The 18,673-nt window shown below is 39.7% G+C and overlaps 1 protein-coding gene across 3 annotated transcripts in view; it reads left to right on the plus strand.

The window, feature by feature from the left end:
- Window positions 1-18,673, plus strand: part of SNCAIP (synuclein alpha interacting protein) — a 101,534-nt gene that overhangs the window by 25,169 nt on the left and 57,692 nt on the right. For all 3 annotated transcript variants that reach the window (XM_078852854.1, XM_073344812.2, XM_073344813.2), the window contains exon 2: window positions 16,632-16,734. In XM_078852854.1, coding sequence (XP_078708980.1) covers window positions 16,678-16,734 — 57 coding nt within the window. In that variant the 5' untranslated portion in view covers window positions 16,632-16,677. The remainder of the gene's footprint in view (window positions 1-16,631; window positions 16,735-18,673) is intronic.

Genomic DNA, 18,673 nt, shown 5'->3' on the forward strand with positions numbered 1-18,673 from the left:
CTTAAAGGGTAAATCTGACTATCTGTTGTCTTTTGAAATGGAGGGCAGCAGCTGCACACTTCTGCACACCACACTTCTGCTGAACCTTGTGTAGTCTTTTAAACCTGTACAAAGTGGGTATAAAAATGCTACTAAATCAAAATGGGAGTGTTCTTGTACCCGCTTTGCCCATTTGTAGACATCTACACACTTGCAAGGAAGTGAAGAATGAGGCTCATTATCTCTATTGTGTACCATTTAAATTTGAAAGAGTAAAGTAAGTTGACCCCATCAATACTGTATCCCTCTGGTGATGGAAAGAGTATGTGCTGTACCTATTCCTGCATTGGAAGTATAGTGAATAAGAGGGAAAATGGAGCATTCTTTCTAGGCTCTGCACACAAAAACCTTAATAGAATGCTAGCTGATTATCACAGAATCTGGTTATGATTCTAGTTCTGACACAGGTATCTAACTGTAGTAGATGATAACTGGCATATTGATACGTAGTTCTTCCATAAAATGAGGTGGCAAGGTTGTGACTTGGTATGTTCAAGGCCAACATATTTAGAATAAAATGGTCATTATAGTTCATGTGCACACATCTTTTCTCTGAGTTCATGCAAAATGCTGGCTTTGTCTCAAGTGGTCCCTTCTCATAGTTACTACATTAAGTCCTGTTCTAAAGGATGAAAACTAGGCAGTGAAGTATTTACTGAGGACAAAAATCTCCTAGAGATTAACAGTATCTTCTTATCCATCTTTTTTGCAACAGGTAAATTAAAGATCAATTTCAAAACCTCTCAGCTTCCTCATGAAAAGGAACTTCATTGACTTCTCAGACAATTTTACTAGAAGGTTGGTTGGAGAGACCTTCATGATACAAGTATAATGTAATGCATTTATCAATGTCTTGCATTATGTTTTTAATCACATTTTGGAGCCTACCTAAGTTTCACTGGTGTGGGGTCCTTAGGAAGGTTTTCAAGAAATCATTTATAGATTTGTGAAATGATGAACTTGTGCAGATAGGCCAGAAACCAACAATGCTATGTACCTGTAACAGAAGATAGATGATTGATGAGGAAGGTAAAAGCCTGATTATTTTCATTTAACTAGTAAGTTGCTTGAAAGGACATATATTACACAATCGCTGTCATATGTATAGACTCGGGATTATAAAACCAGAAATTGATCACTGTGATCATCTTCTACTCTGACCTCCTGTATAACACAGTCCATAGAACTTCTCCAAAACAGTTCCTGTTTGGACTAGAGCATATCTTGTAGAAAAACATCCAGTCGTGATTTACAAATTGCCAGTGATAGTGAATCCACCATGACCATTGATAAGTTTTTCCAATGATTAATTACCCTCACTGTTAAAAATGTGTGCCATATTTCTAATCTGCATTTGTCTAGCTTCAGCTTCCAGCAATTACATCTACTTACACCTTATGTTATAGCTTTTTTTTTTTTAAAGAACGGTGTGAGAAACATGTTTGAGAGCCAGCTGGGATATACTGAAGATTATGGCATCTCTACCATAAATAACGTTTGTTCACCAGTACCAACTTCCTTTGGAAAAACTGTAATAGTTGCTTTAATGAATGATCATTTATTTATTTGATTGATTGATTTTGACAGACTAGTCTAAAAGGATATAGGTAGTAATGCAGAGCATACTGAAATAAGCATATCCTAATTGCAGCTTGTTTAAACAGTGGTTACACAAACTGCTGTTAATATATGTTTCTATGTCCACTTAGTCCAGAAGTTCTTTCCCTACTGTAATTTTAAATGTGTCAAGCTATGGCATTTCCACTGTTTCCTTAGGGAGACAACTCTACAGTTTAATAAATGCCATCCCTGGGAAGTTTTTCCTAATAGTAAGGGGTTTTTTTGGTTTGATTTGGTTTAATTTCAGCCCATTGTTCTTGGGGAGAAAAAACAACCTCCTCTTGAGCCATCCTAATTAATGTGTCTCGCTCCTTGACTTTTAATACCTTTCAGATATTTTTAACTATGTCTGAGACAAAACTGTGTTCCACCACAATTTAGAAGGGGAGTTGCATGTTATCTGGTGTCAAACACAGGTACATCCCTCTGTAGATATAGTTTGGTAGTTTGTTGAAAACAATGGTATTATAAATTCAACTTATAATAACAAGAATACGCTCTGCCCTTGTTATGTGTTCTGATGAAATTTCTGTTTGGCCTCTCCCTTCATTTATATATACATATTTGTATCATTTAGAGAGAGTTGTGGGTCATTTAATCTAGCTCTCATCTGCATGTCAATGAGGCTCAAAGTCTATGAAAAGAATTAGCTGGTTGAAAATGTTTATACAAGTTTCCTGCAAATGCAGTTGACGTGAAAATCATCCTGTCTGAAACAATTGTCTTTTGAGCTATGGTGCAGCAAAGTAAGTGTGTTAACATTACATCACTGCAGAATATTTCATATTATCAACTAACAGTCGTGTAGTTCAAAGTGAATACAAACATAAATTAATCAAATATAGCAAATCAAATATCTGTGTTCAAACAGATCAGCTGATCCTTTATTTATGTTGATACTTTCATTAAGATTTAGCATATGATGCATTAGCTTTTGCAGAGTACATGAACCATGTATGCTGTTTCCGTTTTAAAATAACAAATATTTATTTCCATTCTCTTTGGTTTCTCCTCAGGACTAATTAAAACAAGTTTATTTTTCTAGGCATCATTGCAAAATGTGCAAGTGCATGCATTCTGGTTTAATGCTTTGAGTACGATTTTTCTTTTGCTTAAATCTCTAAGGAAATACAAATGTGTTTCTGGAAATGGATTGTATTTATTACTATCAAATGCAGATTGGTACTTGACAAACTTTGTGGTCTGTCTTCAAAAGAATGTTACAATTCAGCTCACTCCGTTGCCTAAACATTGACTGCTTTTTAAAAAAATATATTAGTAGTTCAAAAGTTTTCTGAGAGGGGGTATGTTACATGTCATTCCATATTATTTATGAAAATATGCTTATGATATGAATATGACATAACAGAGATATACTTTATGCAAGATGGCTCATGTGAGATCATTGGCAAGGTTCTGATTTACTGAATGTGATTATCCTATTTGTATGCCTGTATCATTTCTGTATCTGAAATTAGGAATATTGACTATATATCTGTATTTCAACTATGCTACTTTGGGTGACCCCCACTGCTAACACTTCAGGTACAACAGTGGAAAAGCCAGATAGGGCGGATGACCGATCAACAAGGAAATGGACTGTAAAAGAGCTTAGTCTTCCTGTGAATGTGTGGGTCAGCCTGGGAAGAATTGGCTACAAGGGCCCTACAGAGTCAGGTGGTCTTGTCACCTGATATTAAAACATTACCTGGAACTTCTTGTAACTTTCTGCTGTACGATAAGGACTGGGTCAGACTAGGAAACAGAGGACTCCTGCCTTATGCAGATCCTATTTAAGGATGGGCAGTGAGGTAATCCTGGTCGTCAGTTCTCCCCTGCTACTCCACCCAAGATAACTGCTGGAAACGACTAAGACTGAACAGGAGGAAAGAACTGGGCCCAGGCTGGAAGTGCATCTGGTCTGTGAAGATTATTAGAACCGTATTTAGGATGAGAACTCACACATAAGTAGTTTCTTTCATGTATTAAGCTTAGTTTGCGTACTCTGTTTTATTTTCTTAGTAATCTGCCTTGTTCTGTCTGCTACCTCCTTAACGCCTTAAAATACACCTGTTGTTAATAAATTTATTTCTGGTTTATAATACAACCCAGTTTATCTGATTTCTACGGGGGGAGGGGTGAGAAATTGTGCATACCCTCTTCCACATTGAGGGAAGAGGCAAATATATTATATCTTTGGGTCTGTACTCCAAGAGAGGTGGACAGCTGAGTGCTGGAGCAAGTCCCTTAAACTGAGTTTCCCATAGCTGATCTGAAGCTGGGTGTGGCCCTGTGTGTGTGTTAGAGGAGGTTTTAAGAGCCTGGCTCAGCAAGACAGGTTAAAGGGGGCCCATGCTGGCAGAACAGGTAGACTCAGTCGTATCTCAGGTGACTTCCCAAGGGGTCCAACCTATTACGGTATAAAGATGAATTTTTCTCTTTTTAAATATTTAAAATATGCAGTAAAAGCTTGTTCACGAGAGAGCGTACAGGAATAGTAATGAAAAGCAGGCAGAGAAGGCCTATGAAACACCAGCCAAAGGTCAGATAGTGTCTCCCTACTCATGCTGGGTAAAATCTCACCCCATTGAAGTCAATGGCAGAGCTCCTATGGATTTCTGCGGAGCCAGGATTTCACCCATTGAGTAATACTTTACTTCTGGAGTCAGGGTATGTCTACACTTTAAAATGGTATAGTGGTGCAGCTGCAACACTTCAGTGTGGACACTACATACATTGGGTTTTCCCATTGGTATAGGTTGTACAAAAGGCTGTAGCTAGTGCTGTCTACACTGGGGGTTAGGTTGGTATAACTACATCTCTCAGGTGTGAATTTTTCAGAGCCCTTGGAGACGTAGCTGTACCAATGTAAATTCCTAGTGTAGAACAGCCCTAAGTAAGTATGTAGAGTAACATACTACTCAGCATAAGTAACAGCATCAGGATCTTGCCCTTATGAGCATACTTTACACCCATTCCTTGCTTCTAGATATGCAAGTTTTATCCAGACTGAAAATTGTCTCTCACAGTAACCATTAAAACTAAATCTACACTGCACACTACTGGCAGCAGCCTGTAGAGTGTGTGTAGCTATACACCTAAGTGAAAACTAGTCTGCCCACACTGTGATGTGCAGTTACATGCAGCAGCGAAAGGCTCAGGCGGGAGGAGGCAGCAAGGAAAGACTCCAACAGTGGAGACCTGCCGGAGCCCTTCTCCATTGCTTCCCCTGCCAGAGTCTTTCCCTTCTGCTGAATCCTTTCCCTGTGGTGGAGGAAGACTCTGGCAGGGAGACACTACACTGTAGAGTGGGGAGGCTCTGCTTGGAGATGTAGAGAGCCCTGAACAGAATGTACATACCATAAGGGTTCAGGCATGGCTTTACTCAGCTAAGCAATGCCTCGCAGTCTACACTGCTATTTATGCCTGTGCTAGGGTTGTTGAGGATTTACCATGCAATGGGTGGGGTGGAAGCTTTGTATACCTGAGAAAGTCTTGAGGATTATGTGCACGTACACTTTTCTTGACCTTCTTTGAGACCCCTTAGCGCAGCTTCTGTCTTTCTCCCCAGCAGCTGGATGGAACTCTTTGTAAACTTTTGCTGAAGGGGCCCACTGCTAGACAGCATAACACAATAAAGGCCTGCCTGTCTTTTTTCCCCTCTGAAGTCATTGCTAAACTCCCATTAATTTCAATAGAAGCAGAATCAGGCCCAGAATTTTCCGTTCTCTCTTTCCAGGTATGGTGTTTCTGCAGGCTCTTGTGGCTATAATTCAGTTTTTTTAAGTTATATTTTTTAAATAGCATCTCTTAACTGTTTGAACATCAGTATGCTCTGTCCCATTCCTAGTCTCAGCCCTATCAGTAAGATTTGTATAATGATTGTACTTGTGTGCTGATTAAAAGCAGCGTTTTCACTCTGACTTGCTTCAGAAGTAATATACTATTATAAATGGCTGCTGTGAACTTTTGAACTCGGGGAAACTTCTGAATAAATGTGATAAGGGATAAGGTAATCCTGGTCTCAGAATTCACTCCTCCAGTGAAGCCAATTACGTCATTTTCAACCCAGTTGTTCATTTTCCTTACAATACATTGTTCCTTCAAATTCACCTAAGGTCCTTAAAATACCCTTTTTTATTCTTTTGTATTTTGAAGTTGACTGTGTAGATAATTCCCCTTGTACTATGTATTTTTCTTGGCTTGCTTAAAAGGGAGAAAAAAAAGTAAATAAAACAAGCTAGTACTAGAGAGACGCTTAGTCAGTGAGAGAGAATCCAGACGTTGCACTTGACAAGTAATAGAAACAATGTTATTTAACATAAATTTTTAAAAGAAGAAACCTTGTGAGATTCCCAAAACCGAGAAAGATGGGTTGAACAGTACACTAGAGATTGCATTGTAGTACTACGATCCCTCATTAGACTTATTACTTTCAAAATAGTGTCACAGTATGTCAGGTTGTCATTTTATCTGAATGTGTGAAGCTGAAATGAAGTACTTTAGCTGCAAATCAACTGTCAATTTGAGTAACAACTTCTGAGTTTTCATTCCCAGGCTGGTCTATTTAAATCTTTAATGATGAAACAGTTATTTTCCCTTAGAGTTATTGAGGACAACGTAAATATAAATAAGTGAGCTGTATTTTTTTCTGTGTAGTTTAATTCATCCCCACTGGGAAAATTAAACTGTAATACATATACATGGCATGCAAATAGAGCTGCAAGCTATAAACTATTAATATTTTGTATTGTGATAGAACCCAGAGTCTTTAATCAGTACTGGGACCTCACTGTATTAAGCATTGTACCAATACTCTTTTGTGATTATATACTTTTTATGTGTTGCACCCAAAACTCCAAGAGGACTTCAGTATATGGCACTTAAAACCATACTTGGACCTCCCACAAGTAAAGTTTTATACAGAGCCTCATCCAAAGCTTATTGGGAGTCTTACTATTGACTTCCCTGGGGTTTGGATTAGGACTCTGCAGCCCATGTTCCCCCTGTACTGTACTTTGCCCCCCCCCCGCACTCGCGCACATAGACACACACACACAGTAGCAGTGCTCCTGGATATGTGCTTTCCTTCTGGCTTAAGCAGCCGGATGACTGAGATTGCCATTAAAGGGCCAAATTCATCCTTGGTGGTACTCTGCGGAAGCCAGTAGAGTTCCAGCAGGGATTAATTTGATCCAGAGTCCCAGATAATTTCTGACTGCTGCCAGAATTTACTGAAAATCTGCCTTCCGGAACAGTTTTAATTGGGTGCTGGGGTTTAAAGTCCATTCAGAATAGACTGCACAGAATAATTTTTACTGATACATTGGTTTGAAACTGAAGAAGCTTGGTTATATTTTCTTAGCTCTTTGTAAGGGCAAGTCAACATTACAAAATAAAGTTGACCTAAGTTAGGTAGTTATTGCAGTGGGTCATGTCCACTCTATGTCCCCTCTGTCGGTGGTATGCATCCTCACCAGGAGCACTTCCACCTACTTAACTGTGTGGATTGTGGGGCACTTGCAGCTGGAGCACCCCCTGCCCTGGGGCTGACATCTGAAGCTCTCCTCCCACCCCCACCCAGGGGTCAACGGCCCCAGCTCTCAGCCCCATGCAGGGCTCACAGGTGGAGGCACCCAGCCACCCAGAGGCCGACAACCAACCGATGATGTAACTCAGTGTCATAAATATAAAGGGAAGGCATAACCACCTTTAAATCCCTCCTGGCCAGAGGAAAAACCCTTTCACCTGTAAAGGGGTAAGAAGCTAAGATAACCTCACTGGCACCTGACCAGAATGACCAGTGAGGAGACAAGATACTTTCAAAGCTGGAGCCGGGGGGGGGACAAAGGGTCTCTCCATCTGTGTGATGCTTTTGCCGGGACCAGAGCAGGAATGCAGGTTAGAACTCCTGTAAAGAGTTAGTAAGCAATCTAGTTAGATATGTGTTAGATTCTGTTTTGTTTAATGGCTGATAAAATAAGTTTTGCTGAGTGGAATGTATATTCCTGTTTTTGTGTCTTTTTGTAATTTAAGGTTTTGCCTAGAGGGATTCTCTGTTTTGAATCTGACTACTCTGTAAGGTATTTCCCTTCCTGATTTTACAGAGGTTTTTCTTTTACTTTTTCTTTAATTAAAATTCTTCTTTTAAGAACCTGATTGCTTTTTTCATTGTTCTTAAGATCCAAGGGCTTGGGTCTGTGTTCATCTATGCAAATTGGTGAGGATTTTTATCAAGCCTTCCCCAGGAAAGGGGGTGTAGTGCTTGGGGGGATATTTTGGGGGGGGAGACGTTTCCAAGTGGGCACTTACCCTGTTGTTTGTGTAACACTTTGGTGGTGGCAGCTTTTAACCTAAGCTGGTAAGAATAAGCTTAGGGGGTCTTTCATGCAGGTCCCCACATCTGTACCCTAGAGTTCAGACTGGGGAAGGAACCTCGACACTCAGTGTCTACAGAGACACTACGTTGCCATAGCTACATCAACCTAAGTGTTGCACCTTTTGCGGAGGTGGTGTTATTGGGTCGGAGTAGTGGGTGACTTACATCAGTGGGAGCAACGTTGTAATGTTAACGTTTACAGAGTTAGGTCAACGTAAGCTGCCTTACATCAGCTTAACTCTGTAGTGTAGACCAGGCCTCAATGTTAGTCATGGGATAAGGTTGTATGACACTCATCAGGTTTCAAGCATTGCTTTCTATCACGCATTCATTTGTACTGTATACCCAATATAAAGATCGTAAAATCTTCCACTATGTCTGTGAAGCTTATTTATCTTAGAACTGCTGTACATATCTAATGCTCAAGAGAGGGCAATAAGTTTATTTTTGATCTCAGACCTATAATTATGTAAAGTAACAGTCTCTAATTAAAAACCAGCTGGCATGGCATTCTAGATTTAGAGCCTAAATCTTTAATATTAGCTTTTGCACATGTGCACTTCAGAAAACCTAGCCTTTTGTCAACCAAAAGTATTGAGAAAGTTTGAGTTTTTATTTGACTGAAAGTTTAAGTAAATCCCCAGATACTCTAGCACTGTAGTTTTGAGATGTGGAAAATAATTTACTGTTTATCCTTCAGCTGCATTTCTTAAAATCATAACCCGAACGTATGTTAAAGTGATGGCAAACCTCTTTTTAATTGTTGTTCTTGTATCCATGAATAAATCTGTTAGCCATGATTATCAGTGATTTGTTGGTTTGTTTTGTCTTCAACAAAGGACATTTTTCACCCCCTCCACTGCTCTTGGTTTTAGTCCTTCACTCAGAGCAGGGTTAGAGACCATTCTAGGCTGAGAAAGGCTGGATGAGAATCTTTTCTGAAGCAGCTAATTTCATCTATATGTTTGGCTCAAGGGAGCATTGCAGAGCACCTTTGCTCCAAGGTTTTTGCAGTTTGCCCAGAGTAGGGAGCAAGAAACTGAACGATGTATCTGCTCCTCTTTTCTTTCTGCCTTCCCTCCCACTATTCTTTTTTTTTTTTCACTCTGTCAACGACACTCTCTCACTCACACCAACACACAGAATGCGTAAAGAAAAGTAAGATGCATGAAGTGATAGGTCACACTAGACCAGGTCCTCTCAGAGGTCCAGAGAGTTCCCAGCCACTTCCAGCTTTTGAGGCCCCAGCCATAATAAAAATAAAAAATGATGACACATGAAAACAAAATAAGGCACCAAAAAAAGAGTGAGACATAATTTGAATATTTTTTTATTTAACAAATGCTTTTCTAGCCTTTATCTGTGCAAATGCAGTAATTATTGAGGGAAAAATCTAGCTTTTGTGCAGTGCCACAGTTGATATTAAGCATGGCGAGCCCATTCAAACGCTCTTGTCCCATAGTTGAACAATGATAGTTTTTTACCTGCTTCAACACGTTGAAGGTTCATTCATCTGAAGTCACTGATGCAGACAAACTGACAAAAATATGCAATGCAATTGTAATATTAGGAAACACCCCAGAAAGACCAAGTTCGAGTATTTCTTGAAGCAATTCCTTAAATTTGCAGCTCTAAGCTAAGAGGGTGTGTCACATTTTGGTCCGATAGGGATGTGCATAAAAACAAGTTGCAAAACTTATCAAATGCCAAAAAATTAACAAGTGTCTAAATTTGAGGCCCACTTTGAGCTTGAGGCCCAGGCCAAATGGCTCTCCTTGCCCCCCCTCTGATTGGCCCTGCACTAGACATATCTGTGATTGGGACTTTCTGCCCCTTTGGAGTTTTGCTGTTGAAAGAGAACTATTTTTGCCATCCTTTTGCCATTTCTGATATATCAAAAAGGTAAACTGAAAGAATTATTTTATGCTTTTTTTACTTGGCATTATTATAATAATGTGTTTCTTCAGGACAATATTACCTAGCACCACTTCTGTTTTACTTTTTAAAAAAATCTTTTCCCTCTTAACTTGTCCCCCCTTGCCTCTCCACCCCCCCCCGAAGAATTTTTAAAAATGACTTGTTCAAGGATAACTTAGATGTCAAATTTGTTTTTCCAGCAAGAAAATATAGGTGTCTCAAGGGTTTTTGTAGCCACGTTACTATAACTGCACTTTTCCCAAAGAACAGAAAATGACAGATACCAGGTTAAGGAGAGCCAGAAGAGAAATATAACAAACTAGAGGCCACATCATCCATTTCTTCTGCTTTTTGGTGGTGTTTAAAAGGAAATTGAAGCAGGATTCCAGTTTTCAGCTTCTGCCTCAGGAAACATGCAGTAGTTAGTCAGTGCACCCAAGATTTTTAAGTAATAGTTGTTTCTCCAGCAAGTAATAAATAATTAAATTTCACTTGTATTTTTGGTTGGCAAAAGCTACCAGATAATAAGATTTCCCCCATTGCCTTTTTTCATTTTACCATTTTATTATTAATTTCTCTCTGTCCTTAGCCTGTTTTGTTTTTTTTTATTTTGTGTGTGTAGGCAACAAGGTTTAAGTTCTGATAAATCAATTTTATTTGGGGGAAGGGTAGCAAAGAACAACCTAATATTTTGGGGAGACACCAAAGAATGTTTCTCAGACCTGAACAGGAAGGGGAAGGTGATTTTTAGCAAAACTGCATAACCCCTAAATTATTTGATATTTAGCATTCATTACAATACAGTGTATGTGAGAGATTATTATTTTATTTATTATGTATTTTACAAGTATCATATTTCCATCTTCTTTAGTTAAATAATATCCTTGTGCTTTCTCACAGTACTAGTGCCCATAAAATGATAAAAACACCCATTGGGTACATACATACGGAGTGCTGTGGTTTGTGAGGTTTTTTTTTTTCAGTATTGCATTCTATCAACAGGCTGGATTATTTTATGTGTTCTTCTCAACTGTTGGAGTAATATGTGTATGAACCAACTCACCAGACAGATTAAATTTTTACAGGAATTCTTGAAGTCCAAAACCTTTCTAAGGAGCAAAATACATTTCAGAAGACTGACCAGTTAAAAAAACATGGAACTTTCTGCTGTAATATTGGAGATGATCACTTGCTTGCTCATTTGATTGCTGTGAGCTTGGTTGGAAACATTGTTAATCTGTTGTATCAGGAGGTGCATCACTGGACATTAGTGAATGTCACTGTACTTATTTTCAGCATTGCATTTGTTCATCTTGCTAAGAAATTGGTGGTAAATGTTATGAAGATTGTTTACACCTCCTGTGGTATGTTGGATTCACCTGGCTGCAAAGTTCTCCTGTTCGCAGAAGCACTGACTATGACTCTTGCCATATGATTCACAGTATATATAGCATTGCTCTGTTGTGTTAAACTGTATCAGGTAATCTACCCCTGAGTGACACTCCAAGCATGGACCAGTACAAATGTGGTTGGTCATTGTTTTTGCTATTTGGGTTGCTGGTATTGCAGTTTGATGCCCAGTTTTAGCACATAAGAAAAGAATGCATAGCTGACTGCAGGATACAAAACTTATTAGTGTTCCAGTGATTTTCTTTATGCAGAATGTAAGGTTGAGTACAGAAATAAAAACTAGAGTTTTTTTTTCCTATGGGAAAATATTTGTGATGCTTTTTGACTTTCTTCCTTTGATAGTTTTTAGTTGTTTTCTGTTTTCAAATAGCCCTTCTGCTCTGAAACCATGAGAAGGCAACATATGGTGGTATTTGGATTGGGAATGATGCTGCAGAGACTAATTCCTCAGCGCACTTAAAGTTGTATCATTGATGTTTCTTGTTTCTGCACTCTGGATTTCTCACTTGTTTATTACCAAAAGGATCTAGACTCCTGTTGTTTTATGCCAATGATCCTCACAGTTCTGTCTTCAGGTTATTCATAACTCTATTGGTTCTTATCTTCTTAAATTGAATAATTACAATTGAGGGTAAAGCTGCTGTCTTTCTGTTGTCCAAATAAAAACAAATCAGTCTGCTATACCAAAAACTGTTGTGGCTTTTCCATACACTTAATAACAGAAATCAATTTATTTCTGAAGGCCAACAAAATTATCAAATAGTTTTCATCACTGTAAAATGCTTCTTTCCAATAAACTTTTTGGATACACTGCAATCCAAAGTGGGATGGATTTTAAAAGTCAAATAAAGAAAAATTGGAATAATGTTAATAATTGAAGCAAAACTCTGGTAAAACACACTTTTGGTAGTACATCTTGCTGCAGTATAAGGATATTGTAACTGTAGGCACTTGTTTATACCTGTTTGTGTGTACCCAATCTGTTATGTGACTCTTACATTTTATATCTTGTAATTTATTTATTACATATTTAGTCATATGTTACCTCACCGGGGCAGGTCTGTGTCTGGTTCAGATGGGGCACAGTCTTCTAGGTAGTTGCAGATGGATTTGGGAATTTTTTGTCACCACTTCATTGCCAGATGGGTAGAGCTATTCCTTAGTAAACACATTTCAGAATTCATTGGTCTTCCATCCTAATATGTCCATACTAAGAAGGCCATCGAAATCTTAACAGTGCTAATGGAGGTAGTTGCTGAATTCGGCTTCAAATAGCCTAATTTCTGATCTTGTCCTGACTCTTAATATGGACCAACAGAAGAAGACAACAAGAATTAAAACATCCCTCTTCCAGTTTAAGAGGGGCAGGAACTTCTGGAAGAGCCACCTTCCTTCAACCAAGAAGAGATCCAGTTCACAGTCCATAAGCTGAAATCTCAGTTTGTGACATTTCACCTAAGTTGTTGAAGACCAGTGAGAATATTATTGTACCATGGCTGCATAGGCTCTTCCAGATCATCTGGCACACTTATATTATCCCCAATGACTGGTGTTACTTTGCATCTGTTCAAAAAGGATGATATGGCTGAGTGTAACAACTATAGAGGCATTATGCTGTTAGTGATCCCAGGGACAGTCTTCATTTCTGGTCTAGAGTCTCAAATCAGCGATCCACTTTGTGACAAAGACTGGGATACTTAATGTAGCTTTAGACCTGGTTTGTTCCGTTGTTGACCAGATCTTTACCTTGAGACAGATTTTTGAGGAGATAGTGGTTCTCAAACTTTTGTACTGGTGACTCCTTTCACATAGCAAGCCTCTGAGTGTGACCCCTCCTTATAAATTAAAAACACTTTTTTATATATTTAACACCATTATAAATGCTGGAGGCAAAGTGGGGTTTGAGGTGGAGGCTGACAGCTCGCGATCCCCAGTTTGAGAACCCCTGAGATAGTTGAATTTAATAAGACATTCACAACACTTTGTGTAGGTTTCTGTCAGGCCTTTTATTTAGTGCATTGAGTGACTTTGTGGGATCTGATGAGGCAACCCAGCATCCCTGGGAAGATAATGTCATTGATAGAAAAGACCTATAATTGATTTAAACTCAGTTTTCCATTCTATGTCAAATACACCACATTCTTTCCTATCTACATGGAATTTGGCAATGCTGTGTTCTGTCATCATTGTTCAATACTGGCATTGATTGATTGATGGATATTCATGAGGAGGCATTGTTCGGTGGCACTGAGCTCAACACCATTCTTCTTTGAGATTTTGGATATGCTGATGACATTGTCTTATTGGCTCAGTTTGGCTCTCAGCTGCTGTGATTCACCAATCTGTTCAGGCAAAAAGCAGTGCACTTTGGTCTCATTATCATATGGCTGAAACTAATCCCTGGCCATTACCATCAAGCAGCCACCAGCTCCAGATGATAACCAGCTCAATATGAATCTGCATGGACAGGACATTGAGTTGGTGGCAACTGTCAAATACTTAAGTAATGTCATAGACAGTACAGGAAAATGCTTGAAAGATGTGGACACTTGTACAGCAGAAGCTGCTGCCATAATTTGGGCCCTTCCGTAGCCTGCTTGGGGACTTCATGACATTGAGCCTGTTATGAAGCTGCATATCAATAGAACCACAGTTGTACCGACACAGTTGCATGGCAGTGAAATGTGGGTGTGGAGGAAGTGGACTGACGTTTTTGATGCTCATTTTTTTGTAGTTACTAATGGTGTGTGTGTCAATGGGATGAATGGGTGTAGATAAGTAATGTAAAGTGGGCCACCCCTACTTCATGTAACATTCCCTCTTCTCTCAGCCTCCCCCACTAATAGTTGTTTTAGCTCTAACACACACTGCCTTTCACCCCTCATTATGGCCTATGTCCAGAGGTAACAGTTGGTGCAGAATAAAGGACAGTGCACTGTTGCACTGCCCTTGGAGCAGTCTGGGAGGCTGTGGCTCAGGGACTCATAATCTCCATCCCTCTTCCCCTCTTGTTTTGTGGAAAGAGTGAACTGCACTAGGTCTGCACTCAGAGATGTGTATGCTGTCAAATGTGCCATTATAACTGTGTCACTGGGCACGTTGTGGGGGGCAGAGTCAAGGTTCTGCCATTTCCTGCCCGGTTCTGCCTACCACCAGTGTAGTCTGGTACATCGTAGTTCTGCAGAACCTGCTTCTGCACCTGCATAGCTTCCCATAATGCAGGTCGCTGGCATAGGGATGCCTTGCAGAATTTGACCACATGTAAGTTGGCACATTTAGTGAATGCCAAATTGATGTACAAAATGGAGCAGGAAATTTTTCTCATTTTATGCTTGCAAGAGTAGTTTGGTTGTTAATGATACAGTTCGACTAAAATATCTACAACTAAATATTTTGCCATGATTAAGTCATAATTTCCCTCCAAATGTACAGTGTAACAGCCATAACAAATATACTGCAGTCTTATGTGCTCATTAATGAACAAACAGGTGGAAAACTCTGAAGACCTGGTCATGTCACCCTTACTCACACTGACTGGTATCTTACTATGTGAGTGCACTTTGAGTATCAATTTGGTCTTTATCAAGTGAACAAAACGAGTGCAATTATTCTGCCCAATAGTTTCCTATTATACACCACCTTCTGCTCCCTGATATAAAGAAGATGTGACTTGTTTTGTATTATTTTTTCCATTTTACACCCATTTCCCTCCCATTGTCCCATCTATATGTAACCCGACCCACCAGCTAATTCACAAGTGAATTTATTCCAGAGTCTGTCACAGAAGTTGTCCCAATTTTGTATTTTGCTCCTTGAACACAAAGGTTTAGTTGAGGTAAAACCTGTTTTGTGTAAGTGGAGAAAACACATAAGATTTGTATGTTTTTAAACAGCTGTCTGTAGATTGCTGTGAGGGAGAAATATATTAATACCTTAAGTGTGTTTGAGGGGGAAAAAAAAACACGACCTTTGAACTTCCATAGAAAACCTGATACTAAATGATCCTGTATTTGCAGTAATTTGATGAGAATCATACATTCAGCTTTTCAAGCTTAAAAACGGTTTTGAATACATTTCTCATTTCTACTTTTTATAACGTTTCAAGAGCAGCTGTTTTAAGATCAACTTTTAGTTTGTGGAGGTCAGTGTGTAGGAGATTAACGACTACAATTTTGTATGCCAATGAATATAACACCTGCAGAATAGGGTTTTTTGGGTTTTTTTAAACTTGTTGGAACATTGCTAACCAAATGTTATTGATGCATACAATGATTCTGTTTAGACCAGCACAGCTTAATTTCCATTATTTGTAAATATATTGTTTACCAATTGTCAGATTGATGAACTGGGGCTTTTGCTTCAAGCTTTTCGTTTGTCACACACAAGTGCTGGCAGAGTGAATTTGCTGCCGTAATAATGCTTAGCACTTAGTGCTTTACATCTTAATTGTTATTGTTAATGCATTATCATCTTTCTTTGTCAGCTAACTTAAATATCTTCCTTTTTTCAGCATTGTACTTGTCTTTGGTCAGGATGTATACCTTTGACAAGTTGGAAAATGATTTGGTTAGAATTAAGAAAATTATGAGTACTTTATAATCCTAACCCCTTTGGAATGTGTGATCTCTGATTCATGCAGATTTGCAGATCTTATGTTCTTTCTTTGCTCATGCAGAGTTTTTCTTAAGCTATTTTTCCGCTGTGAGGAACTAGTAAAGAACGCCAAGGATAGATGCCTATAGGTATAGTTCAGTTCTTGTCACGGTCACCATTTCAAGGAATGAGTATCACGATGGTACTCTGGGTGACAAAAAGGAAGTCATCCACCTCCTTGATATTGTCTTTTGCCTCTCCCACTGAGGATGTGGGTGCTCTGCACCTTGCAGGATCAAGCATCTAGTGGGCTGTTACTGTTTAAGGATTTGATCCTGCAACTGACTCTGTATGCACAGCCTTGTTGACTTCAGTGGGGCTCTGCATGGGGAGAGGGTGTCTGTGAGTGTACAACAAGTTGCAGGATTGGAGTCTGTCACATCCTGTTCACATTCAAGGTGGCTGTCCTGCTGTATTAGCTGAAATGGGCACAAGCACATGCACAAAAAACCCCATGATACCTGCCCAGAGCAGACAAATTAAGTGAAAGGAAGGGTACTTCAATTCCAGTCCAGCTTAAATACTTTTTCAGTAATGTGGTGACCATGTGAAAATGTTTTAAAGGTTTTAGATTCTTTAATATATATTACCTCATTTTCTGTATTTTTAATAGGACTTTACTGCTGTACTGACTCACCCAAAATGTGCATAGAAGAATAATGGAAGCCCCTGAATACCTTGATTTGGATGAAATAGATTTTAGCGATGATATATCTGTAAGTATAAATATTTTTTGTTTGTTTAGAGAGAGAGGATTTAAGTGGCTCGATTTCTAGCATAAGACACACATCTCATTGTCATTAGAGGCCAAAGCAGGCTTTTACCTCATGCAGAGGCTACCTATTTTGCTTCAAGTATATATGAACTGAATTCAGGTATACAGAAAAAATTAACAATGTCCCCATGTGCTAGAATGAAAATCAGATTTTTTTCCAAGGGAAACATAAATCGCTGAAAGTAGAGTTTGGGGCCCGCACTTTGTCTGCATTAGTAAAGATGATCTTCAAATCAATTTAATACATTTATTTTACTCGTGCTGAACTGCCTTTATTAACTCTTTGGGTGAAATACCCATCAAGTGATTACCTACAATCACCAAAAGAATAGTTTTAAAAGAATTGAAAATAGTGCCATATGCTATCCCCTTCCCCCATCATGAGTTTATTTGTGTAACTTGCTACTCTGCCACATAGGCCAGCTCCAGACTTCAGCAAGTTTCATTAATAGGTTGCAATTTGATATGTTTTGAGGTCTTATAGTACAGCTAGAGCCAGCAGGACTTCCAGGGAGTCTAAAGAGAGCATGGCTCTGTTGCACAATTTCTCTCCTCATCCGTTACTAATGGGCTAATGCCCCCCACCTAAGTATGGAATTCAGAGGCAGTCCAATGTTACTTTTGGAGGCTCCAGGACTAAGCTCCATCCTTGAGCTCAGGATGCTGGATTTTCTGCCTCCAGAGGTGGACCAAGTTGGCGGTTCAGTTTCTCCTGAACATTTTGATTTTAAATCTTTATTTGTATTCATTTTCATGCAGTTGTAGTTTATAATTTTCCTCTTCCTCCTCCTGTGCATTGGGTAAATAGCAGCATGGTGACTTCAACCACCTGGATCTGCTACTGCAGCATCTCCCCTGCTGGGATCCTCTGCCCTTACTCAGACATGGCAGAGCTAGCCTGCAAATACTTGACTTAAATCTAATGAGGTATTCCCTATGTGAGGCAGCATTTACAACAGCTACAGAGGGTGAATTATACCCTGCTTCTTCCCAGCCAGCCAACACACTTGCTCTGCCAGAGTACAGGGCTCAGAGTTGGACTGGCATGTCTGGTCTCCACCTTGCCCAGAGGGGAGACAACTCCAATCAGGGGCTTCTTTAGTTTTTCAGGGAGAGAGTCTAAGAATGAGGAGGAAGCTAACTGCAAAAGACTTGGGCTGGACAGGGGGAAAAAACCCCTAGAAAGGATCCAGAGTCACCCTCCCCCCCCCCCGACCCTGTGGATACTGAAGTGCGCCCTTTGTTCCTTGGGGAAAGAAGCCAGGCTTCTACACAGCTCCCACTGTGATTCAGGGAATTTTCATGATATTCAGGGACAAGTCCTGAAAACCCCAGAGACCCAAAAAGGATAAAGCAATTGTGTCCTTCACAAGGCAGTAATTAATATTTTTAATGAACAAGTGGGGTGAAAATCAGGGTTTATACCTGTGACCAGGTGCATCGCAATACCCCTTATTCTTTGCCGCCTTCTGCAGAGGGATTGTTTACTGGGGCTTTTCTATATGGAAGCTCTCATAGTGCTCTGTATTGTGTTCATGGCCCCATCCCCGCCCTGCTGCATGTCTGGACATGCAGAGAAGCCTGTTCCTCCTGTGGAGCCCTGCTCAGGATGCAGCCTAATGGGAACTATGCCTGTCTGGCTTTCAGCCCGAAGTCCCTTGCTCTGCTAGGGAAAGGGACTCAGATTTCAGTAATGGGAATTGTGCCATAAATTGTACCATATGATCATTAGCCATAAACTTTTGCTGTGCCATGGAAAGGGGCTCTCTCGTCACCTCTCCCTCACTCTGCACGCTGGCTCCAAACCCTTACATTCTCTTCAGACAGTCAGTGACCAGATCAGAGGCACTCGAGGATTCCACTCCTCATGAAGCCATATC

Source organism: Lepidochelys kempii, chromosome 5, assembly GCF_965140285.1.
Source record: "Lepidochelys kempii isolate rLepKem1 chromosome 5, rLepKem1.hap1, whole genome shotgun sequence".
In the NCBI taxonomy this organism is placed as follows: Eukaryota; Metazoa; Chordata; order Testudines; family Cheloniidae; genus Lepidochelys; species Lepidochelys kempii.